The sequence below is a fragment of the Moschus berezovskii genome, chromosome 17 (assembly GCF_049115385.1).
Source record: "Moschus berezovskii isolate FMDL1 chromosome 17, NW_MosBer_1.0, whole genome shotgun sequence".
NCBI classification, from domain to species: Eukaryota; Metazoa; Chordata; class Mammalia; order Artiodactyla; family Moschidae; genus Moschus; species Moschus berezovskii.
In genome coordinates this window covers 42,463,338-42,488,497 of record NC_142476.1, presented here as the reverse complement: position 1 = coordinate 42,488,497, position 25,160 = coordinate 42,463,338, and the positions used below count along the sequence as shown (strand labels likewise).

The window sequence follows — 25,160 nt, the reverse complement described above, 5'->3', positions numbered from 1 at the left end:
TGGTGCCCTCTCTGAACTTGTTCTTTTCTGGAAAAAAGGAATAGCAAGGGGACCTGCCCTGGGGGTGGTACAGGAGGATGGCACGAGGAGCTCTCCATCAGGGCTGGTGAGCCTCCCTACCAGCCATGCCCTGACTCTTGAGTCTGTTCTCACCATCCCTCCCCAGCCCTCTGAGGCCTCTGTTCTCCCTGAGTGAAGCATGCAGGCACAGAGGCTTAGAAAAGCACACAGATTTATTGCATATCAATCTCATGTATAAATTCATTGTAGCATCGGAAAGATTACATTTGGTATACAGTCCTAGTCTACAGCATCAACCTCAAAATCAGCTTCTCCTAGGCTTCATCTTAAAGACATTTCTCTACACAAGTACATTTGTCTTTATCACAAGCATCATCAAAATGAAATCTGCAGAGTCACTCTCTGAATGATTCCTGGTGTCTTTTCCTTTCCTTCTCCCACAGCAATTTCCGTATTAAGAACTGCGTCTTCCATGTGGGCAGTTCAGGACTCCTAGTCTTGAGGACGCAGACTCTAATCACGTATTTAATAAGTGCATCTATGGGATTTTCCTTTTCGTAAAAATTTCACGAACAGACACGATAATGACTACACACGAGCCATGCACAGTTTACTTAGAACAGAAGCAAATTTACAATTGGGGGACGTGGGACATACACCAGCCTCCTTCTCAATGGTTTTTTTTAAAAAAACATTATGGAGAAAAACCAGACATTTACACTTGATTTCTTTTCAACACTATACAGCTCTAAAAGAAAAAAAAAAGAAAAAAAAAAACCGAATCATAGTGTAACAATGGCGAAGGATGACATGGATGCACAGGTTTGGAGTGTCACCAGCGTACGCGTATGGATGCCCTCAGTTCCGTGTGGACACGGGGCTCAGCTCCCTCGTTTGGAGGAGAACGAGGAAGAGAAGTGCGCAGAAAGGAACCTTCAGGATAACTTTGTTCATGAGTGAATTGCACATCTGGAAACATAAGCTGCCTTTTCATTCTATCTTCTTTTACTTTTTCTTTTTTCCCCACAAGTGGTAATACGAATCCGTGACAGAAAAGAAAGAAAACATCAACACTGGAATGGCAGGAGGAGAGGGACGCTCCTTGGCATCTCGTGAGGACGTCTTAGTCACAGTATCACTCAGCGCTACAGAGACATTCATGGCTTTTGAGACCCGGCTGACCTCCACCAACCAGGAGCAGCTGTGTCCCCGCGTCCCCAGCCGGGAGGGGAGCGAGGTGCCCGGCTCCCCGTCCATCCCCCGCCACCGCCCCAGGCAGCAGTGCGGGGTGCTCTCCCGGGGGTGCTGCCCCTGCCCCTCCCAAGACAGCACAGTGAATAAGCTCAGTAGATTTCAGTCACTTGGGCAGTAGTGGCGGGGGGGGGGGGCGGGGGAGCTGGAGGCTGGGGCGCCACAATCCAGTGCTTTGAGGCTTCGGGGCTAACACAAGGGATGTGTATTCAGGCAAGTGCTTTGCGAATGTTCACTGAGGAAGCAGCCAGGATGCAGAAGGACAAGGGCCCTCCGGGTTTCCAGGGCCAATCAGTGTCTGGGTGGACTGGCCGCACTCTTGACATCGTATGGAAAGGCCACTAGGGCTGGGCAGTCTCTCAGGCCCACCCCAGTCACTTATCCCCACCCCAGGGTTCCAGGTGGGATGCAGAAATGCATGCCTTTGGGCTCCAACCAGAGGCTTCTGGGTCCCCCTTATGAAGGGCTGGCTGGCCAAAGGGTCAGCAGTCCTGGGGTCCTACCCGCTTGTCATGGGAATGAAAGGGCTGGGCCCGAGATGGGGGTTGGGGTCTGAGGGGCAGCAGAGGAAAGGGTGAGGAGACCTCCTTCCAAATTTCCACTTGGGGGTGAGAGTCAGCAGTCCAAAGAGGGAAGTGGACAAGGCTGGAATGAAGGGCCCTTGTCCCGGCACACTAGCCCAATGGGGTTCCTAGTTTTCAGCCCTGACTCTGGCCACCGGCCCACAGACGCATTGGTTGGCCAGCCAGCCGCCCGTTGCATCCATGCCATGAAGCTGGGCTCTCGGAATTCTCCAGCCCGAGCTCCCAGACTCTCCAGGGCGTCCCCCTGGGTCTGAGCAGGTGGCTGGTGCTGGAGCCTGGAGGGCAGAGAAGACCTGGGGAGGGGTAGCTGACTGTGGTTGGGACAACCCTCAACTTTGAGGCCAGGCTTCATGGACCCACCAGGCGTAGGAGACAAGTGCTCTGTTTATCTGAGGGTCCAAGGACAGAACCCTCCCCGCCACCGAATCTGCCAAATGCTCAGGCTGGAGGAGAAACTGGGCTTACTCTAATCGTTTTCAAGGGGGGAAAAAAAACAGGATGTAAAATGTGCAGCCAGGGTTCTTGGGGATGGGGAAGGAAAGGAGGAAAGAGTCAGAGTTTAAGGAGATCGGCTGCAGAGAGACAACCGTGATCGTCACAGAGACACCAGAGGTGAGCGGAAGGGCCGGGCCGCAGGGAACAGGCACTCGGGCCTCCACCTGCCCAAACAGCCTGCTTGGGACAGAGAGAGTCAAATCGCAAAAAAAAGCACACACCTTATTGTTTAGCAGAAGAAATCATATAATTTGGGTTTACAGAAATGGGGAGGTGGTGTCTGAGGTTGACTTTTCAAAGGGGTCCCGTCTCGATCGAGGGAGAGTTGGAAATTGCGCCACACCAGGCAGGTCCACTGGGGGGGTGGGGTGAAGGATGCTTCTGAGGCGGCGTGAGCAGCCGTGTCTGTAAATCCCTGTGGGTGCGGCTGCGGGTAGCTCCTCTGCCAGCAGCTTCTCTGACTGCCCTGGGGGCCACGTTCCAGCCTGTTCCCACGTGGAAGGCGCTCTGCATCTGGTACCTTGACTGGATCCGGGAAAGGCCAAATCCTTCCGCTAGGATCTGCGGGTCTGTGCGCCCTTGGGGATCCCCATCCACAGGTCTCCACCGTGAAGCCGAACCCCCAGTGCCCAGGTGGACAATTGTCTTGGCCTGGAGCAGCTGGACGGTTGGCCACTCCATGACCGTCTGTATTTTCACACATTTCTTAGGGCAACTTGGGCGGGTTTTTTTTCTCTTCTTCTTGGGATGCTAGTCTTCGTTTTTCTTCCAAACAATAAAAGAAATAAATAGAGCACTTGTCTTAAATGCAACTGAAACTCAAATTTAACAAAAACACATGATTGTCTGGAAAACGGGCAGCAGGATTCGTTGGGGGGGGATGTGGGGTATTTGGCACATTAAACATCGCCCCACTCCCTGGTCACTGATCACACAACACACAACCTTATTACACGGTTTTGGTCCTTCACTAGGTACTTATATTAACATTATTTCTTCACAATAAGAATGTCTAATGCCAAAAATACTGTTAAGGAAGAAATAAAATAAGAAAAGAAATGAATTAGAAAAAATTACAAGTTATATACAGATTAAGGTCAATTCCATCAGGGAAAAAAAAACAATTATTCGAAATTGGCCCCTATGGGAATAATTTAAAGCCCATCGAGTGGAGAGCAGCCTGGTCCTGGGAGGTGCTGTCCATCCTCTCAGGGCTGTACTGTCTTAGCTCTTTGTGGAGGTCGCACCTGGACTCCCGTCTTTCTGGAGCCGGGTCCCGCCCGCCAGGAACCCACACAAAGAGCGAAGTGGCAGTTGTGTCCTGGGGTCTCGGGTGAGCATGGAGCTTGGCAGCCTGGAGCAGAGGAGCCTTGGAGTGCACCCCACGGCAGCCCCTGTTGGGGGGGATGCCCACTCCCTTCCCCTTGTCCATCCGCAGGGGGTGGGGTGGGCGGGTGCTGGAGATCCCAAGATGACCGGCGGGCCTCGCCTTCTGCAGAATGGTTGGGGGGGGTGGAGGGGCTTGGCCACTTCTGCACTGGGGACCAAGTCCCTGCTCCGACCTCCCCCTGGGTGGGGGATGCTGGCACGGATCCCATGTCACACAATGACAGGCACATCTCTGAGTCCCAGCCTTGGGCCAGCCCAGGACATCGTATCTGATTCCAGGCACAGTCTCAAACTGCTCCCGGGAGTGGGCTCCGCCCCTCTGTTCTGGGGGCGGGGCGCCCAGAATCACCTTGGCTTTACAAAGACAGTCAGGGATAGAAAATCTTTCCATTATCTACAGTATAAAGAACACCCCCAAACACAGAGCTGGGTCCCAGGCAGGTTTGGGTTTGCAAAGAAGCTGAGATTTCAAAGCAATGCAAAATTACTTTTAAAAAACAATTTGCAAGTCACTTTGTGATTTTTTTTTTTAAAAAATACTGTCTATTTTTAAAACCACATGCTTAAATAGACTCTGTCATCAATAAGATTACCAAAAGGATCATTCTTGTCATTTTCTTTATAAAAATTGTCAGGGCGATTACCTCCTTAGAGCATGCCCAGATGTCCGTTCCCTCCCCAGATGCCACACGGCTCCTGGGAGAGGCCCACCAGCCTCGGTGTGGGGTTCAAACCCCATCCTTGCCCATGGGGTTGACTCTGTGAGGCAGCCCCCAGTGCTGTGCCTGGATAGAGTGAGCTGTACCATCTGAAGGCCGTTCTCAAGACTTATGCTTAGAGCCGGTGAAACCCTATGATGGCTCCAAGGATGCCGGGTTCTGAGTTTTCATTGCAAAAGTCAGAGTTGGACCATGGAGGGGGGAACAGACGCTGAGGAGTGGTCAGATACAGGTGACAAGGAGGGGTCTCCTCTGCCCCAGGCCGCACAGGCTCCCAAGGCCCTTGCCTCCGTCTTCTGCCGTGGAGATTTCTGTTGGGAAGTCGGGGGCCCTGATGGCCTCACTTGGACTCTGACCTCAGCCCCTCTCAGGCCGGTCAGAGGTGGTTGATGGGGTTAAAGGCTCCAGACTCTGGCGTGGCTCCCGCGATGTTCAGCCAAGCATCCAGAGGGCCCTGGGAAGAGGCGTGGAGAGGAGTGTCCTCGGAAAGGGATAGCATCATTGCATACGCCTGGAGGGAGGGGAGGGTATACACAGGACAGCAGGTGAGTGGTGTGGGGTAGGTCCTGTAGACCCCAGGGCAGCCCATGTCTTCCCAGCCTCCCACCCTCTCCAGCTGACCTCAGATCCAGAGGTGAGGTGGGGGCAAAGGTGTCGGGGGCTGGCCTGCAGAGGAGGCATCTTTGCAGAAGGCCACTAAGACCCTCCACCTCTTTGGGGCACATCTGCCCTCACAGGTGCCCCTACATCCCTGGTGATCAGCATGGATTCACAGGCAAGCATGCTTTTCAGGGGGACCAGGGTGCTGGTGGTTACTGCTAAGACTCCATCAAGGAGGCGCAGGCCCTGGCTGGTGGGCCCTGTCCAGTGTGGATGACTGTGGTGGTGGCACAGAGCTATTTCAGGGACATGGTGTGCAGCATTTCTGAGCTGAGAGCAGATGTGCCTCTGGCCCAGAGCCCAGCTTGGCCCCCAGAGCGTGAGTGGACAGGACTCGGGGCTGCTCAGAGCAGGTGGGGCGGGGTGTCTCCACCCAAGTTCACACTCCGGACAGGATTAGTAAAGAGACGAAGACAGACACGCAGACGGATTTTGATCAGACTTGGGTGGGCTGCGGAGAGCTGAGTGGAACCCCAAGTCCCCCAGGCTGAAAATAAGCAGGGTCCTGCAGCCCCTAGGCCGAGGATGAGCCATGCTGGCCAGCCTGTGCCCTGCTGACTCGCCACAGTTGCAGCTTGGAGCCTGTGACCCTGACGGGGGGAGCGTCCCTCGAGAGGACCCTGGGCTACCATCACTCCTGCTTGGGCAGAGGCAGAGGGAGGCCAGTGCCGCTATGAGGACACTGCTGGTGGACACCGCCCTCCGGGTACGTGAGGGCCAGGACCCACGTGTCCAGGAGCACTGCAGGACTGGGGGAGCACCCTTGTGAGGGTCTGGCTCTCGTTCCATCTGCCCTCAACCTCTCCCCACCCTTGCTTTCAGGGAAAGGGAGTCATTTGGGGGTCTCTCTAGCCAAAGCAATGGGCATGGGAGGGCTGGAGTCCTGAGTGTCCCCCATGCAGACATGGGACAGCCACAGAGAGAAGGGAGGTGGTCCCTGGTGGTAGAGGTACAGCTGGGGCCTGCCATCCAGCCTGGGAAAGGTCAGGGGTAGGCTCTGGTAGGTACCTACCTGGTTCTTAGCCTGCCTGTACAGGGTCTGTTTTAAAGTCTCAGAATCTAAGGTGGAATTAAGCACATCTTTAACTTCAAACGTTTCCTCAGCTGTTCTGCGGAGATCCAGCCCCTTCCCAAAAGTCGGCATCGGCTCCAAAGCTAAGAGACCGCCTGGTGGCTCCTCAACACACCTGCACCAACGACCGGAGAGGGGCCTGCTGTCAGCCTGTCTGGCCTCGGCCACCTCTCTGAAGCCCCACGGGCAGCTCCGTGCCTGCATGCACGCCACAGCGTCTCCACGAGCCACATGCACAGGAGACAGACACATGGACACACAGACACGTGGACGGAAGCCACACGAATACAGGAAAGTGATGGAGGACACAGAGGAGGTCAGTGCGTGCACACACATTGCAAGCATAGGCAGGGTGCCAGGTCCCTGGGGACAGAGGACAGGCTGGGAGCGGGGCAGAGGTCTTGGTTCCCGAAATCTGGGTTGTTCTGGGGGCCCACTCAGGGTCCAGAGTGGGAGGAAGTGGGCCATCTCTGCAGGGCCCGCAGGGTCTGCCAGCCACCCCCAGAAGGACCTTGAATGCTGGTGGCGTCACCGGTGCTGAATGTAGGCGGTGAGCAGTGGGGATGCAGGAGGAGAGGCTCTCCTTTGCCAGCTTTCAAAATCACTGGTGCTCAACCCCCACCCACAGCCTGCTGGAGGCAGACATCACTGCTTCTGGTTCTGCAGGGCCGGAGACCACCCACGGGTCCCTGATCAGCTCCTTCTTAGCCTTCGCCTGCCTTGCTCTGTTTCTGGACTGGGTGAAGCACGTGCGCGTGCGTACATGTATACACACATGTGTACAAACTCATGCCTGCATGTGTGTGCATGTGTGCACATGTATACACATGTGCCCACATGGGCAAGGGTGTGTATACAGTTGCACGTGTGGCGTTCACACATGTATGTGTGCACACACAGGCACGCATGCACACATGTGCCTGTGTGTACACGTGCCTGTGTCCACATGTATACACGTGTGTGTACGTCTGTGCACATGTGCATTGTGTGTATGTGTGTGCAGGTATGTGTGCATGTGTGTGTGTGAGTTTGGGGCCTGGTCTCACCCTGACCCGTGCACAGAAGCCCTTGCAGTGGAAACACCTGCTGGGAAGGAGCGAGAACCCCACTGGCAAGGTGGAGGGTGTGGGAGTGAGGTCACCCCCTCGGTGCTTGCCCATCCCCCAAGCACTCGGGGCCCACGGAGGGCAGGTGCCCACCTTCGGGTGTGGTCAAAGCCCACAGCCAGGGAGGTGGGTGGCTCCTCCTCCTCATCGTCCTCGTAGGCGCCCTGAGGCTCGGGTGTGGGGGACGCGGTGTCGTCCTGTGACTTCCCTGCCAGGCTATCATCATCCTCCTCCAGCTCCTCCTCTTCCTCCTCTTCCACGTCCTCTGGCTTCCTGATGGCCAGGCCCGGGCACTGGGAGCTGCCATCTAGGTTCTGGACTTCTGGCCTGAAATGACACGGAGGGAGCTGACCACAGATGTCCTGAGGCAGCAACTTGGCTCCAGTGGCTCTGGTTCCCTGCCACCCCTGATGCCCCCAGCCCCCTCCGACGGCAGCCTGCCCTTTTCGGTCACTGGACCCTCAGAGCTGCAGTTCTGAGCAGCTCGTCTCCGTCCTCAGCCACTGTTCTGAATGATTAAAAAAGGGAAGGGCACCTGCCCAGAACCAGGATGAAGCTGGGCGGGATCTGCTGGGCAGCAGGCTCCCGTCATGCTGGCATGGACACTGGGCCACTCAGGGGTGCAGGAAGGTGCTACAGCTGGCCTGGTGGGCAAGGGCTCCTGGGAACTGGCACTGGGCTTGGGTCCTGCATAAGGGGTGTCCCCAGGAAGGCTCAGAATGCGGGAGGTGTGTGGCCCCACCCTGATAAGTGCTCACCCTTCCCCACCCACCACGAGGGCACGAGGACTGGGTGGCCCTCCGCAGATGGGGTGTCTGGGACCCGGGGCTCTGGGCTGTGTGGACTGGGCTGTTGTCAGCAATGGAAACCCTCCAGGGTGAGTGTGTTTCCGAGACTGGGCTGTCTCTCCTGCAGCCCAGACCCCTCCCCTCATCCCCAGGGGTCCCTGCAGCTGGGGGCCTTTCCCATTCTGGTCCCCATTATTGAAAAGAGAAAACGAGCCGTGAGGAAGAGGGTGCCCACTCCTTTGAGAACATGACAACGGCGTTGTTTGGTTCATCGGCAAGTTCATGACCAGGTGCCGGGGCCACACATGGGCTGGGCCTGAGGCCACCTGGGCAGGTGTCTCACACGTGGGTGGAGGTGGACGGGGGCGAGGCACATGCTTCGTGAATTGGAGCTCTGAGCCCCCGGACTCTACCCCTCCTGGACCTCACACAGCCCATGGGAGTCCATCCCCTGCTGTCGGGAGAGACTCGGGGTCCTGCTTGGGGCACTAAGGCAAGAGGAGATATCTTCTCCACATGGTCACCATCTCCAAATACAGAGCTGAGTGGTTGGGCTGGGAAGCCCCGGTGGTTCAGTTCGTGGTCACCCCCGTCTTCACTTCTCATCTTTCCACGGTAGAGTGTACAGCTGCTGACAGCTGACCTATCCTCCAGGACAGGCAGGACCCTACAATGTCTCCCTTGATGTTGGGCATCAGGTTCACGTCTGTCCACCAGCGGTGAGGACCCCAGAGCCAGGTCCTGCCTCCCTCCCTGGGTCTTGGCAGGTCCCCTTGGGTGGGGTTTGTCATCTCAGAGCCCACGCCCTCCTGGGGAATGGGAGAACAGCCTCCACCCTGAGTGCTGATGGACAGCACAGGTGGGGAGCTTGGGACAGTGCAAAGCCCTGTATGTCATTTAATTGAACCTGAGTCTCTGTGCGTTTATATATAAGCCCCTCTCTGTGGGAGCAGTGACCATGAATGAGCACTTTGTCCCAGCATCGTGCCTCGGGAGGCCTGCATCAAACACCAGTGCTCATTGAGGGTGGGGGATGGATACAGTGGGGACAGAGGAGGGAGTCTGGCTGCAGACAGCTTCAGATAGAGAGGAAACCAGAACGAGTGGCTAGGCCTCCAAACAGCTGCCTGGGTGCAGAATGTCCCTGGGGCCAGCCTAACACAGCACATGGCTGTGGCTCAAACAGCAGGGATCGTCCCTCTCCACTCCAGGAGATTCGTTGCTGTTGTTCAGTTGCTCAGCTGTGTCATATTCTTTGCGACCCCATGGACTGCAGCACATCAGGCTTCCCTGTCTTTCACCATCTTCCAGAGATTGCTCAAACTCATGTCCTTTGAATCAGTCATGCCATCCAAACATCTTGTCCTCTGTCGTCCCCTTCTCCTGCCTTCAATCTTTCCCAGCACCAGGGTCTTTTTCAATAAATCAGCTCTTTGCATCAGAAGGCCAAAGTATTGGAGCTTTGGCCTCAGCAACAGTCCTTTCAATGAATATTCATGGTTGATTTCCTTTAGGATTGATTGCTTTGATCTCCTTACTGTCCAACAGAGTCTCAAGAGTCTTCTCCAACACCACAGTTCAAAAGCATCAGTTCTTCACCACTCAGTCTGTTTTATGGTCCAACTCTCAGATCTGTACATGACTACTGGAAAAACCATGGTTTTGACTAGACGGACCTTTGTCGCAAAGAGATGTCTCTGATTTTGAGTACGCCATTTAGGTTTGTCATTGCTTTTCTTCCAAGGAGTAAGCATCTTTCAATTTCATGGCTGCAGTCACCATCCACAGTGATTTTGGAGCACCAAGAAACTAAAATCTGTCACTGTTTCCATTATTTCCCCACCTGTTTGCCATTAAGTGATGGGACCAGATGCCATGATCTTCATTTTTTTGAATGTTGAGTTTTAAGCCAGCTTTTTCACTCTCCTCTTTCACCTTAATCAAGAGGTTCTTTAATTCCTCTTTGCTCTCTGCCATAAATGTAGTGTCATCTGTATATCTGAGGTTATTGATATTTCTCCTGGCAATCTTGATTCCAGCTTGTGCTTCATCCAGCTTGGCATTTCGCATGAGGTACTCTCCATATAAGTTAAATGAGCAGGGTGACAATATATAGCCTTGACGTAATTCTTTCCCAATTTGGAACCAGTTCATTGTTCCATGTCCGGTTCTAACTGTTGCTTCTTAACCTGCATACAGATTTCTCAGGAGGCAGGTAAGGTGGTCTGGTATTTTCAACTCCTGAAGAATTTTCCACAGTTTGTTGTGATCCACACAGTCAAAGGTTTCAGCACAGTCAATGAAGCAGAAGTATATGTTTTCTTAGAATTCTCTTTTTCTATGATCCAATGGATGTTGGCAATTTGATCCCTGGTTCCTCTGCCTTTTGTAAATCTAGCTTGTACATCTGGAAGTTCTTGGTTCACATACTGTTGAAGCCTAGCTTGAAGGATTTTGAGCATTACTTTGCTAGCGTGTGAGATGAGTGCAGTTGTATGGTACTTTGAACATTCTTTGGCATTGCCCTCCTTTGAGATTGGAATGAACACTGACCTTTTACAGTTCTGTGGCCACTGCTGAGTTTTCCAAATTTGCTGGCATATTGAGTGCAGCACTTTCACAGCATCATCTTTTAGGACTTGAAATAGGTCAACTGGAATTCCATCACCTCCACTAGCTTTGCTTGTAGCGATGCTTCCTAAGGCCCACTTGACTTCACATTCCAGGATGTCTGGCTCTAGGTGAGTGATCACACCATCATGGTTATCTGGGTCACTAAGATCTTTTTTTGTATAGTTCTTTTTTGTACTCTTGCCACCTCTTCTTAAAATCTTCTGCTTCTGTTGGGTCCAGGCCACCTCATGCAACGAGTTGACTCACTGGGAAAGACTCTGATGCTGGGAAGGATTGGGGGCGGGAGAAGAAGGGGACGACAGAGAATGAGATGGCTGGATGGCATCACCGACTCGATGGACATGAGTTTGAGTGAACTCCGGGAGTTGGTGATGGACAGGGAGGCCTGGCGTGCTGTGATTCATGGGGCCGCAAAGAGTAGGACATGACTGAGCGACTGAACTGAACTGAACTGATACTGTTTCTGTTCTTTATTGTTCCTATCTTTGCATGAAATGTTACCTTGGTATCTCTAATTTTCTTGAAGAGATCTCTAGTCTTTCCCATTCTATTGTTTCCCTCTATTTCTTTGCACTGTTCACTTAAAAACACGTTCTTATCTCTCCTTGCTATTCTCTGGAACTCTGCATTCAGATGGATATAGCTTTCCTTTTCTCCTTTGACTTTAGCTTCTCTTCTTTTCTCAGCTACTTGTAAGGCCTCAGATAACCATTTTGGCTTTTTGCATTTCTTTTTCTTGGGAATGGTTTTGATTACTGCCTCCTGTACAATGTCACAGACCTTCGTCCATTTTCTTCAGGCACTCTATCAGATCTAATCCCTTGAATTTATTTGTCACTTCCACTGGATAATCGTAAGGGACTTGCTTTAGGTCATACTTGAATGGCCTTAGTCATTTTCCCTATGTTCAATTTAAGTCTGAATTTGACAATAAGGAGTTCATGATCTGAGGCACAGTCAGCTCCTGATCTTGTTTTTGCTGACTGGATAGAGCTTCTCCATCTTTGGCTACAAAGAATATAATCAATCTGATTTTGGTTTGACCATCTGGTGATGCCATGTGTCGGAAGAGGGTGTTTGCTATGACCAGTGCATTCTCTTGGCAAAACTGTTAACCTTTGCCCTGCTTCATTCTGTACTCCAAGGTCAAACTTGCCTGTTACTCCAGGTATCTCCTGACTTCCTACTTTTGCATTCCAGTCCCTATGATGAAGGACATCTTTTTCTTGGTGTTAGCTCTAGAAGGTCTTGTAGGTCATTATAGAACTACTCAACTTCAGCTTCTTCCGCATTAGTGATTGGGGCACAGACTTGGATTACTATGATATTGAATGGTTTGCTTTGGAAACGAACAGAAATCATTCTGTCGTTTTTGAGACTGCACCCAAGCACTGCATTTTGGACTCTTTTGTTGACTATGAGAGCTACTTCATTTCTTCTAAGGGATTCTTGCCCATAATAGTAGATACTATGGTCATCTGAATTAAATTCAACCATTCCGGTCCATTTTAGTTCACTGATTCCTAAAATGTCGTTGTTCACTCTTGCCATCTCCTGCTTGACCACTCCAATTTACCTTGATTCATGGACCTAACATTCCAGGTTCCTATGCAATATTGTTCTTTACTACATCCGACTTTATTTCCATCACTAGGCATATCCACAACTGGACGTTATTTTTGCTTTGGCTTTGTCTCTTCATTCTTTCTGGAGTTATTTTCCACTCTTCTCTAGTAGCATATTGGGCACCTACCGACCTGGGGAGTTATCTTTCAGTGTCGTATCTTTTTGCCTTGCCATGCTGTTCTTGGGGTTCGAAGGCAATAATACTGAAGTGGTTTGCCATTCCCTTCACCAGTGGACCACGTTTTGTTAGAACTCTCCACCATGATCCGTCTGTCTTGGGTGGCCCTACACAGCATGGCTCATAGTTTCATTGAGTTAGGCAAAGGTGTGGTCCACGTGATCAGTTTGGTTAGTTTTCTGTGACTGTGGGTTTCATTCTGTCTGCCCTCTGATGGAGAAGGGTAAGAGGCTTGTGGAAGCTTCCTGATGGGAGGGACTGGCTTTGGGGAAAACTGGGTCTTGTTCTGATGGGCAAGGCCATGCTTAGTAAGTCTTTAATCCAATTTTCTGCTGATGGATGGGGCTGTGTTCCCTCCTTGTAGTTTGGCCTGAGGCCAAACTATGGTAGGGGTAATAGTGGCTATGGCAACCTCCTTCAAAAGGACCTATACCAGCATGCCAGGGCTCCTTGGACTGTTGCAGTCAGTGCCCCTGAACCCGCGGCAGGCCACTGTTGACCCATGCCTCCTCCAGAGATTCCCAAGCACACGCAGATAAGGCTGGCTCAGTCTCTTACAGATGCCCCGGATGCAGGTGTCGCAGGGCTCTTGCCTCCTCCCAGCCCCTTCCCTAGACTCCGGTGCTTTGCTGGTGATCCCTGGGGCTCCTCCACTTGTGGATACATCACCCGCTCTGCTTCACCTTCACGTGGTGTCTCCCCATTTTCTTTTTCTAAAAAAGTCTATTTATTTATTTTTGGCTATGCTGGGTCTTCACTGCTGCCTGGGCTTTCTCTAGTTGCCGAGAGTGGGGGTTACTCTCTGGTTGCAGAGCATGGGCTTCGCATTGTGGGGGATTCTTACTGTGGTGGCTTCTCTGCGGAGCACAGGCTCTAGGGTGTGCAGGCTTCCGGAGTTGTGGCGCACGGGCTTGGTTGCCTTGAGGCCTGTGGGATCTTCCTAGACTAGGAACCAAACCCATGTCCCTTGCACTGGCAGGTGGATTCCCAGCCACTAGACCACTAGAGAAATCCCAAATCTCTCCCTTTTCAAAGGACACCAGTCCTATTGGATAAGGGCCACCTGACTTCAGAATGACATCTAACTAATTACACCTGCTACTGCTGCTGCTGCTAAGTCGCTCCAGTCGTGTCCGACTCTGCGTGACCCCATAGATGGAAGTCCACCAGGCTCCCCCGTCCCTGGGATTCTCCAGGCAAGAACACTGGAGTGGGTTGCCATTTCCCTCTCCAATGTGTGAAAGTGAAAAGTGAAAGTGAAGTCGCTCAGTCGTGTCTGACTCTTAGTGACCCCATGGACTGCAGCCTACCACCTGAGAAGATCTTATTTTCAAATCAGGTCGCTCTGAGGGGCTGGAGGTTAGGATGTCAACAGAGGAATTTGGGGAGGGGACAGGGTTTGGCCTAGGGGTTTCCAGGGTCAGGAAGCCTGGCAGGCCCTGAGTTATAATGGACTGTCAAGAGAAGGTCACTGCTTCTGGGTGGTGTTGACACTGGGCCCCAATAGAACCGCCAGCATCTGAGCACTTTCTGCAGATTAGCTGACAAACAACCGTCAACATGGTCCCACTTCTGACAATGATGTGGGGGCACCTCCAGTGGGGAGAGACCGTCCGAGGGCCTGGTCTGTGGGCTGGCTCTGCCCTGGTCTTTCTGAGGGGTGTGGGGCTGGTGTCTGAGTCTCACTTACCGCCCCCACCCCTGGGGTCCTGGCTGAAATGCTGCTTTGTGGGGTCAGGGTGGTGCCAGCTGCTCTTCCCTCTGGGGACACCCTGTCTTTCCTGGTGACTCTCCTGGGGTGTCCTCCGTATGGCTGAGAGCTGGGCCTGCCACTTAGGAACAGCAATGGGGAGCCGCCCACCCCAGGGAGGACGCCCCTGGTATGCCCTTGTCAGCTCCCCGTTTGGTTCTGCCCTGGACACAAGGGGCCACAGCTCAGGGGAGCCTGTATCAGCCAGGATGTGCCTCATGGCCTGGCTCCTGGATGCTTAGGTCCGTGACTTACTCTGAAGGTGGAGATCTCAGTGCTTGAACCATGGACGGTTCTCAGAGAAGCTCGCCACCCTGGGCGCAGATGGCAGGGCTGGGCTCCCACTAGACCATCACACACAACCAGAGCTGGGGACAGACCCAGGCACTTTGTTGGCCGCCCCCCGATAGCAAGATCTTTGGTGCCTGGCAGGGCTTGGGCTCTGGGACACGCAGACCATGGCCAGCCTCTCCAATGTGCCCTCCTCTGAGCCCACCCAGGCACAAGGTGGGATCACCTTCCTGGGCATGGATTTAGGACTCAGAAGAGCCAGAAACAGCCCAAGCACCAAGCCCACGTGCCCGCTTGTGGATTCTGAAGGTCTGCTCAGTGCCCTGCTCTGCCTCAGGGGTCCCGGGGTGAAGGAGATGCAGCCCACCTGGGGGGAGCAGACAGGCCCCTGGGAAGTTGGGTGTCCTGGGTGGGAGGGAACTGGGCCCTGGGCTGGCAGCCCACCCATGGACAGAAGGGTTAGAGCCAAGCGCCCAATCCTCTGGGCCTCATTTCCTCTGCAGAAGCAGGGGAGCGCGTCCCTAAGCACTAGGAGTCCGGTGTCTCTGAGTCTCTGCCACCAAGGCCTGGGACCAAGGGAATGTGTTACAGCCTCTTTATCTTAGGATCCCAATTCTGCCATTTTCCTGCCTGTGTGTGTGTTTAAAGGGGCAGCACTCTTGCTAGAAACTGTTCATGTGTCAAATCAAATGAGCCTGTCCTGGAGTTCCAGAGGCATGGTGGATCTCATGAGAGGAGCCCTCACCTGGTTGATGTTTGGCCGCACGTATTAACACTGAGGCCAAACCGTGCATTGAGGCCCATGTGCTGGCGGCACTGAGCGTGTGACACCCGCCATCGGGCCGGGGTGCTTGTCCTCTGCAGATGCGGAGAGCCGAGGCGGGGTGGGCGGTGGGTGGGAAGGGCGCCAGCTGCAGAGCCTGCAGGCCTCACCCTCTGCTGTGGGCCTGAGGTCTCTGGTGCTGCGGTGGGGGCCTGTTGTGGGCATGACCATACAGGGAACCACACAGAGTCCAGACCTTCCTGGGACCCCGGGATGTGTTTCTTACCGTTTGTCTGTTCGTGTTGATGCTTGGTTCATCTCACTGTTGGCAATAAAGTTTCTGATTTCAGAGAAATAGGAGTCTTCCTTCTCATCTAAAAGTGCGTGGTTGTCCGACTCGGAGGTTGGGGAGGAGGCGCTGGTCCCCAGGTGGTTGGTGAGGACCCCCGCATGTTGGCTCACTGCGGGGAGTGGGGAGCATCAGAGGAGGGAGCCCCTCGGCTGCACCCCGCCCTCTGTGGCACAGCGGGAGGGGGCAGGTGGCTGAAGGGGTGACATGCGGGGCACTCTTAGGGAACACCCCCTTAGGGAAACCCGAGGGTACAAGGTTCCCCTGAATGAAGATGGCTTGAGGGGTGACTGCAGGCTTTCCCCTAGGGCTAACCTGTGTGCCCCTCCTCTGCCCTCCTCTCCCCTCCCTGCTCCCTGCCCCAACCCATCACCTCCATCCTCCAGGGCCCCCAATCCCCCCACACCCCACCCTTATCCATCACCCCCATCCTCCAGGTCCCCCTCCCAGCTCCCAGCACCCCACCCTGACCCATCACCCCCGTCCTCCAGGTCCCCCTCCCTGCTCCCAGCACCCCACCCTGACCCATCAGCCCCATCCTTCAGGCCCCCCTCCCTCTCCCAGCACCCCACCTTGACCCATCACCCCGTCCTCCAGGCCCCCCTTCCTGCTCCCAGCACCCCACCCTGACCCATCACCCCCATCCTCCAGGTCCCCCTCCCAGCTCCCAGCACCCCACCCTGACCCATCGCCCCATCCTCCAGCCCCCCTCCCTCTCCCCGCACCCCACCCTGACCCATCGCCCCATCCTCCAGGCCCCCCTCCCACTCCCTGCACCCCACCCTGACCCATCGCCCCATCCTCCATGCCCCCCTCCCACTCCCTGCACCCCACCCTGACCCATCGCCCCGTCCTCCAGGACCCCCACTCCCCGCACCCACCCTGACCCATCACCCCGTCCTCCAGGCCCCCCATTCCCCGCACCCACCCTGACCCACCGCCCCGTCCTCCAGGCCCCCCACTCCCCGCACCCCACCCTGACCCACCGCCCTGTCCTCCAGGCCCCCCACTCCCCGCACCCCACCCTGACCCATCACCCCGTCCTCCAGGCCCCCCATTCCCCGCACCCACCCTGACCCACCGCCCCGTCCTCCAGGCCCCCCACTCCCCGCACCCCACCCTGACCCACCGCCCTGTCCTCCAGGCCCCCCACTCCCCGCACCCCACCCTGACCCACCGCCCTGTCCTCCAGGCCCCCCACTCCCCGCACCCCACCCTGACCCATCGCCCCATCCTCCAGGCCCCCCTTCCTGCTCCCAGCACCCCACCCTGACCCATCACCCCCATCCTCCAGGTCCCCCTCCCAGCTCCCAGCACCCCACCCTGACCCACCGCCCTGTCCTCCAGGCCCCCAACCCCTGCACCCCACCCTGACCCACCGCCCCGTCCTCCAGGCCCCCACCCCCTGCACCCCACCCTGACCCACCGCCCCGTCCTCCAGGCCCCCACCCCCTGCGTCCCACCCTGACCCATCATCCCCGTCCTCCAGGCCCCCCTCCCTCTCCCCGCGCCCCACCCTGACCCACTGCCCCGTCCTCCAGGCCCCCACCCCCCGCGCCCCTCCTCTGCGGCTGCGCCTCGCACCCCCACCTGGGGCGTGCTCGTGCTCGTGCTTCTTCAGGTGCCTGTCCAGGTTGGTCTGCTGCCCGAAGCAGCGGTTGCACAGGTGGCACTTGAAGGGCTTCTCCTTGTTGTGGATGTTCCGCACGTGCCGCTGGAGGTTGGAGGAGATGCTGAAGGAGCGGTCGCAGTACTTACACCTGGAAGACACGGCGCCTCAGCGGAGCCCCTGCCCACATGGCCTCCCTGAGGCCCCTGGACCACGGCGGAGAGCTGGGAGGCTGTCCCAGCCAAGTGTCGCTGGAAGCAGGTGTCCCCCCATCCCTGACTCTGGGTGGCGGATGCTGTGGGACTGTGCCCTGAGCTGCTGGAGGGGACCCTCTGAGCTCCGGGGCTTGTGTCCCGGGGTGGGCGGCACTGGGACTCCCTGGTGTCTCCTGGCATCTCCCCCTCTCTGCTGTCTTAGCCCCCCGAGCGCAGGGTCCACAGCAGAGGGTGGCGTGCTCTCAGCGGCCTCAAGGGGGCGGCCGAGCACCAGGAAAGATGCCCCCAGCAGATTTTCCGGAAAGGAGCCCAGACCCGCTGCCTGCAGCTTTCCTCCCTGACAGACAGACCCCTACTCTGGCCTGGTCCCAACTTCTCTTAATGGGTCCTCAAGCAGACCCATCCCCCTTGGGGACTCAGCTTGTCAATCCACTAGCGGGCTGCAGGGCCACACCGACCCTCCTTAGTGTCCTTTTCTGCCCCAGAGTGATGGGGGCTCCCAGCCTCGCCCCGTCAGATGGCCTCTTGTCCGTGGACCCCTTTGGTGGAGGTGCCCCCAGCCCTGTGTGCTTGGTTTATTTTAGTGCCCTCCCGGGGGCACCTGTTGCCAGGCTGCATGGCGCACTGGGGAAATGATAAAAGATGCTCTTTCCTCAGATGCTTTGGTTGTCTGAGTATCATGACACCAAGTTTATCAGAGCAAAGCACGAAGTTGCCACAAGGAGCAATCTGAGATGCCAGCGTGTGCAGGGTCCCTATGGGTGTGGGGCTTCTCCCAGGGCAGGGCAGAGGAGGGAGGCAGGGTGTCCCCCAGGTTATCACAGGGGAACCGACAGTGAGGGCCCAAGTGACACCGGCACCAATAAACAAGAACCAGAGAGAGGGCGGGGCGTGGGGGACTGACACAGCTCTGCAGACAGGGCCGCCTCCTCCTGTCGCAGGGGTCTAGGCCACCACCATTGGCCGACCACTCCCACCCGCCCAGCATGTCCAGCTGGGCCGTGGCAGGGGGCCTCCGGCTCCGGGTCTCCAGTCGCACACGTGCGCGTGTGTCAGTCTGCTCATGCACACACGTGAAGCGATATGTGCATGCTTATGGGTGCATGTGTGGTAGGCGTGTGCATGTGTTGGTGGGCACGCTCATGTTCTCCTGGTCTCAGAACTTCTCCAGGGACACCCATCTGCGGCTCAGAGGCACAGGAGCACTGAGCTATCCATCCCTGAGCTCAGCTATTTCCCTGTTTTGGGAACAGGCTCCCGTGGAATGACAAGCAGAGAGGCAAGCATAGCAGAGCGCTGACTGGGCAGGCCCTTAGGAGGCAGAGTCTATGTGGCCAGTGTGCTGGGGCAGGGCTTGGGAGACTAAGTCCGCTCAGAGGGTGTGGCTGGGAGGTGCGGGGACCAGTCCTGAGGACACAGCCTGGCATTCCTGCAGGGGCTGGTGGCTGTGCTCCAGCACAGTGTAGAGGTCACGAGCACTCAGTCATGTGGACGGGGACGTGTCTGATGACACTCCGGGGCCCTGGCCTCTCACCCCAGTGCTGCCTGCCTACTTAGGAGGTGCTGGTCTGACGACATTCAGAAGATGGCCCTGCCTGGGGAGTCTGGGCAAACCCAATGTCCCTGGGTCCCTGAGATAGGAAGCTTGACAACCCCCAGGCTGGCCACTGGGGCCTGGGGCTGAGCTTTTCCTGCTCAAAGCTGCTGGCTCTCTGTGGCGGAAGGGTGAGAGGCCCCAAATTACCACCCCCCACTCCTGGGTGGCTTCCCCCTACCCATAGGGCTTCAGTGGTGGCTCAGATGGTAAAGAATCTGCCTGCAATGCAGGAGACCTAGGTTTGATTCCTGGGTTGGGAAGATCCTCTGGCAGAGGAAATGGTAACCCACTCCAGTATTCTTGCCTGGAGAAGCCCCATGGACAGAGGAGCTTGGTGGGCTACAGTCCATGGGATCACAAAGAGTCGGACACAACTGAGTGACTAACACTTTCACACAGGGGGAACACCTGTGGGACGGGCCCCGCTTGGAGGAGCCCAGGCTGCTCCCCTGATGTGATTCTGGGGCTTCATTTACTCAGTTCCCAAGGCTTCCAGATGCTGCCTGAGGCCAGACTCATGCTGGCTGCCTCCACAGCAGATGGGCTAAGAGCTGCCCGTGGTCCATGCACTAGGTCCCGGAGCTCCTTCCAGCCACCCCTTTGGCCCTGGGGCTGGCCTGCTGGGCCAGCTGAGCTGCCACCGGGCCCCTGGGGCCCCTAGGACGTGGGGCCTTGGTCCTCCCACAGTCCTGTAACGTTCAGCAGCCTTGACTTGGACCCTCGTTCCAGCTGCCGGCACCAGGAGGGTGGCTGTTTTGTCTTTCTCAGCCGGGGTGACGGAGCAGTGGGACTGGGGCTTAAAACCTCTCCCCATGGGGCTGAGCAGAGACACTCAGGTGTGCTGACCCAGCAACCCCCTCTCAATAGTCGAGGAAGGAGGACTTTTACATCCCTGCCTGCACCATCTTGCTCCTCAACTCTGTCCCCAACACACCCTCAAACCCACAGAAACCTTCACCCCCCAATGCTGCCAGGCTCGCCTGTAGGGCAAGTGCAAGGCCAAGCTGGCCCCAGCCCACCCAACAGCCTTCCCACAGGCTGCAAGGGGTGCCTGCCTTGGTCTACACGAATGTCTGCACACTCAGCCTTCCTTTCCTGTATCTTTGGAAAAGCAGGGACCCTCTCTGAGCCCCAGCAGTGGCCGTGCAGCATCTCTGAGCAGGGGGACCGCTGAGTGAGAACAGGACTGGATGAGGAGCTCCGCCACGGGCCTGAGCACCATCTCCCCAACCTCTGCTGGCGGGAGGGGACGGGAGAGCAGCCGCGCATTTGATTTGGTCACAGGGTTCTGAATCTGGCCCTCTCCTGGTTCTAATCTAAATAAATGGCCCAGAGAAGTGCATCTGAAATTTAGGGGACTGGTGAGCCCAGGGCTGCGAGGGAGCAGGGCTCTCGGAGCAGCTGGAATTTGCGTTGTAAATAAGCTGACAAGTGGCTAGTGAAATTTATGGCTGTGCTGTATAAAATAGCACACCATCACACTCCAACAGGAATGGGAGAGCAGAGACTGGCCAGCCGAGGCAGCGGGCAGCCAGGGGACCTTGCTATGACCGCGTCTGCCTCCACCCTGGGGAAGCCAGCGGTGTTGAAGACACAGCACCGGGCAGGGAGAGTGAAATGGCCCCTGAGGGGAGTGGCTGTGTCCACTCTGGGACCTGGTGGGGCCACACCAGCCACCAGAGAGAGAGAGGCTTTCAGTTCAGTTCAGTCGCTCAGTCAAGTCCGACTCTTTGCGACCCCATGAATCACAGCACGCCAGGCCTCCCCGTCCATCACCAACTCCCGGAGTTCACTCAAACTCATGTCCACAGAGTCGGTGATGCCATCCAGCCATCTCATTCTCTGTCGTCCCCGTCTCCTCCCGCCCCCAAGTGGCTTTGCTGCTGCTGCTGCTAAGTCACTTCAGTCGTGTCCGACTCTGTGTGACCCCATAGACGGAAGCCCACCAGGCTCCTCCGTCCCTGGGATTCTCCAGGCAAGAACACTGGAGTGGGTTGCCATTTCCTTCTCCAATGTGTGAAAGTGAAAAGTGAAAAGTGGCTTTAGGTAACTGTAAAAACCAGGGAAGGAAAGATAGAAGAGATTTTTGTAACCTGTGCTGTGTGCTTAATTGTTCAGTCCTGTCCGATTATTTGCAAACCAGTGGACTGTAACCTGCCAGGCTCCTCTGTCCATGGGGATTCTCCAGGCAAGAATACTGGAGTGGGTTGCCATGCCCTCCTCCAGGGGATCTTCCCAACCCAGGGATGGAACCCAGGTCTCCCACATTACAGGTGGATTCTTTACTGTCTGAGCCACCAGGGAAGCCCAAGAATACTGGAGTGGGTAGCCTATCCGTTCTCCAGCAGATCTTCCTGACCCAGGAATTGAACCAGGGTCTACTGCATTGCAGGCAGATTCTTCACCAGCTGAGCTACCGGGAAGCCCTTTGTAACCCAGGCTTAATCACAAAATGAACAAAGAACAGATATGTATGGGCCACCCGGGGCCCTGACAGGAATGGTAACAGGACCTTGCTGGGTGTGTGGACTCAACATAGTTAGCAGGATGGGGAGCCACAGAGGAAATGATCTGCAGATGGGGGGAGGTGAGCATCCTTAGAGCTAGAGTCCCAGGTCCCGCCAAGAGCCCATGGTCAGCCCACGTGCATCCAGAGTGGGACCCCCCCACCCACCTCTGGGCAGCAGCCGGAGGAACCCCCGGACAGGCTGCCAGGACAGAGGAAGCAGCCGCCCTCCTTCCCACATCTCAACAAGCCCTATGTGCTGGAACTTGAAAAAACATCAACTGCCCCTCATCTCCCAGCCTCACTCAAAGATCTCTAAACTAGGACACCGGCCCCGCCGGTCAGAGGTTTGCCATACTAACGGGTCGTGCCCACTGTGTATCACACTAAGGGGTCTGTCTTTCTCTTGCTTGTGGGGGCGCCCGCCCACCAGCTGGGCCTCCGTGGGCACACACGCAGTGCGCACATATGTGGTACAGACAGGCGGCAGTGGTTTTCATTGGCGTCACTGGGATGACCTGGCCTGTGCCAGCACTGGCCTTCTGTGGATGGACTTGCACTTTCCTTCCTCCAACTGAAGCCCCTCCAATTCCCAAAGTGAGGCCAGATGCCCCAGTGACGTCACAAGACAGGCCCACACCCCAGACTCCTCACTGTGGGGCTGCCTTGAGCTAGATACAGTCAGGATTTGCAATGTCAACTTTCAAAGCAATTATTGTTACTCGCGTCGAAACTCACAGATTGAAAGAGCAAAAGAAATCAATGATAATTAAATCCTTCTATAAACATGGACCTGAACCCCCAGGGGCTCTTATATGCAACCCTGTCCAGAAGTTGGTTCTCCTTACTGAAACACACGGCTCCTTGTCTGGGAGAGAAGCAGGCCAAGCCCGCATTTGTTAAGTTGTAAGTCACTTTTGGAGGGGAGCAGGGTGGGGGGCCGTGTGTTGGGGGCCAGCTGAGGGCACTGAGCAGATGACTGGTGAGTGACGTGAGCTGACGCTTACCTGGCTGGGACAGGGCCTGGGGGCTGTGATGCCTGCAGGAGCCCCGTGGCTGCCCTGCCCAGTGATGGGGATACACCCTCACTCTCCTGGACCCATGGGTCACTCCCAGCTGTGTGCTCAGAGGACAGGAACCTGAAGCTGCCCACTTAAAATAACGCCAGACCCCTTGCTCCCGACAGCCGCTGTCCACCAGACAGCCCAGGATGTCATCCTGGCATTGGGACCCGCATCCCTCAGTTTGTCTCAAGGTCTCCATCCCTTGCGACTCCCGGGCACCCCCCGCGGGTGGGGCCCCCGAAAGCCAGGATGTTACCCTCGGCTCTTTTCTTGCCCGACAAATGCCCTAGGCACCAAGGCAAAGGCCAGAATGGTCAGCAAGTGTGGCCGTGAGCTTGGACCCTGGCAGGTCAGGGGTGTCTCTGAGCCCGAGGCTTCAAGTCTTTGAAACAGGGTGATGCCCCCACCAGCTGTGAACAAGAAATGCAGAGGCTCTCACAGCCCCCACGCGCTTGCAGCCACATTCTGCAGGGAGGGGATGAGGCACCGAGGAGCGAGGTGGGGGCAGACAGAGCTCCCGTCCAGGGTGGTAGGGGCACCTAGGTGAATCCTCAGGACGCGCCCAGCTTGGGTAGGATCCAAGTTTGCACGGGGCTCCTTCTCTGAGACCAGCCCACCCTGCCTTAGGGGCTCACCCTGGTACCCTGCCCAGGCTGAGGTCAGCAATGGCTGGTGGCTGAGGCTCCCCCTCCACACAGACCACTCCTGGGCCTGGCTTCGCTCTCCAGTTGACACCCCAGTGGCAGGAGGAAGGGCTGCTCCCAGACATGTTCCGGGGTCAGTGGGCGGGAACCTTCCAGAAGCCTGATCTTTACAATATCCCCGGGTGCATGAAGGCTGAGCGGCCAGGATGGAGTGACCCAGTGACTGACCTGCAGCAAGGTCAAGCATTGCTCCCACCCGCTGCCCGTCCCATGGCAGGGGAAGGGGAGGTCCGCCAGGAGCCTGCCTCACCCACCCCAAGTGGGTGGGCTCCTACCTGTACGGCTGCTCCCCGGTGTGCGTCCTCAGGTGTCTCGTGAGGTTTGCTGACCGCGGGAAGATCTTGCCACAGTACCTGGGGGGAGGCAGTGGGGGAGGGATCCATCAGGCAGGCACTTTGCCATAGACGCGGGCACCCAGGTGTTTTCTGCTGCTGTTTCTCCCACACCTGGGGGCAGGTGACCCACTGCACACCCTGGATTTCAGTCTCTCTTCGGCCTCAGGGCCTAGCTGAGTGTCACAGAGAGGCTGGACACACACCACTGGGCAACTGGCCCTGGCCCATGCTGGCCCGCTCAGGGCTGTGCCCCTGCCCCAGGCAGTTTCTCAGTCCCCAGCCCAGCCTGGGCTGAGCTGGAAAGCACCAGCCTGCACAGGTCTGTGCAGCTGGGATCGGGCTGTCTCTCCTTAGCACTGGGCTTCCCACTGCCCCCAGAGCTGGGGTTAAACACGGACCAGCAGCCTTAGCTTCCGGCTTGGAAATTCCAACCTGCTGGCCAAGGCTGCATTTTCTCGTGCTCACTGGAGCACAGCTTGGTGGGGGACATGTGGATATTTTCAGGGAATGACCTCAAGGGGACAACGGCCCACCGGCTACCATGCCGGACCCTGCCTGAGACCAAGCTTTTTTCCTGGAAGTGCAGGTTCATGGGCCCATGTGGCACCTGCGGCCACCTCACTGGGGCAGCGCCAGGGGCTCACTGCATCTCACCTGCACGTGTATCGCTCCTTGCCCTTCCTGAGGATGGGATCAGAGAGCGTCGGGGGCGGGGACCGGAAGTTGAAGGGGTGGTGTGGGAGGGGTTGCAGGGAGCTGCCAGAGTCCACCTTCATGGCCGCAAAGCTCTCCAGCTTCTCTGTCATGGTCTCAATGGCTGACATCTGTTGGCAGGAGAGTGAGAGAGGCTATGGGGCTCCATTGCACCCCCCATTTTGATGCACCTGGACACACCCCCACACCTGGGAATCCTGGATGACTGAGCATGGATCATGGACAAGCAGGCTATCATTGGAACCAGTGGTCTCCTTCTTCTTGGCCACTGGGCTGGGTTCTTTCACTTCCTGCAGCCAGCCCTGCTCTGGTCCTTGCTGGGAACCCTGTAACAGTCCAGGGTCCAGGCTGGGGGAGCTGCAGCTGACCATCACCTGCCAGCCCCCAGGCAAAGCATGTCACCAGCACTTGTGATCACAGAGTGCCTTACTTTGAAACCAGACAGCAAGCCCTGCTGGCTTGATCCCTGGCTAGCACTCCTGATGCCTAATTTGGGCTGAAGACAGAATTATACCCTTTTTTGTTCATATTTTTGAGTGGTCAAAAAATTTAGTGTTGGCTGTTCAGTCTTGTCTAACTCTGCAACCTCATGGAGCCTGCGAGGCTCCACTGTCCATGGGATTTTCCAGGCAAGACTACTGGAGTGGGTTGTCATTTCCTTCTCCAGGGGATCTTCCCAATCCAGGGGCTGAACCCAGATATCCCACATTACAAGCAGATTCTTGACTGAGCTACCAGAG

At 56.3% G+C, this 25,160-nt stretch overlaps 1 protein-coding gene across 6 annotated transcripts in view; it reads right to left on the bottom strand.

Moving 5' to 3' along the window:
- Positions 1-179: 179 nt before the first annotated feature.
- Positions 180-25,160, bottom strand: part of PRDM16 (PR/SET domain 16) — a 338,380-nt gene continuing 313,399 nt past the window's right edge. For 5 of the 6 annotated variants that reach the window (XM_055419408.2, XM_055419405.2, XM_055419412.2 and 2 more), the window contains 7 exons: positions 24,361-24,530; positions 23,647-23,724; positions 17,267-17,436; positions 15,614-15,788; positions 7,391-7,624; positions 6,132-6,306; positions 180-4,970 (listed from right to left, as the gene is read on the bottom strand). In XM_055419408.2, the coding sequence (XP_055275383.2) occupies positions 4,836-4,970; positions 6,132-6,306; positions 7,391-7,624; positions 15,614-15,788; positions 17,267-17,436; positions 23,647-23,724; positions 24,361-24,530 (1,137 nt within the window). In that variant the 3' untranslated portion in view covers positions 180-4,835. The remainder of the gene's footprint in view (positions 4,971-6,131; positions 6,307-7,390; positions 7,625-15,613; positions 15,789-17,266; positions 17,437-23,646; positions 23,725-24,360; positions 24,531-25,160) is intronic. The other variant, XM_055419409.2, reaches the window with a different exon arrangement.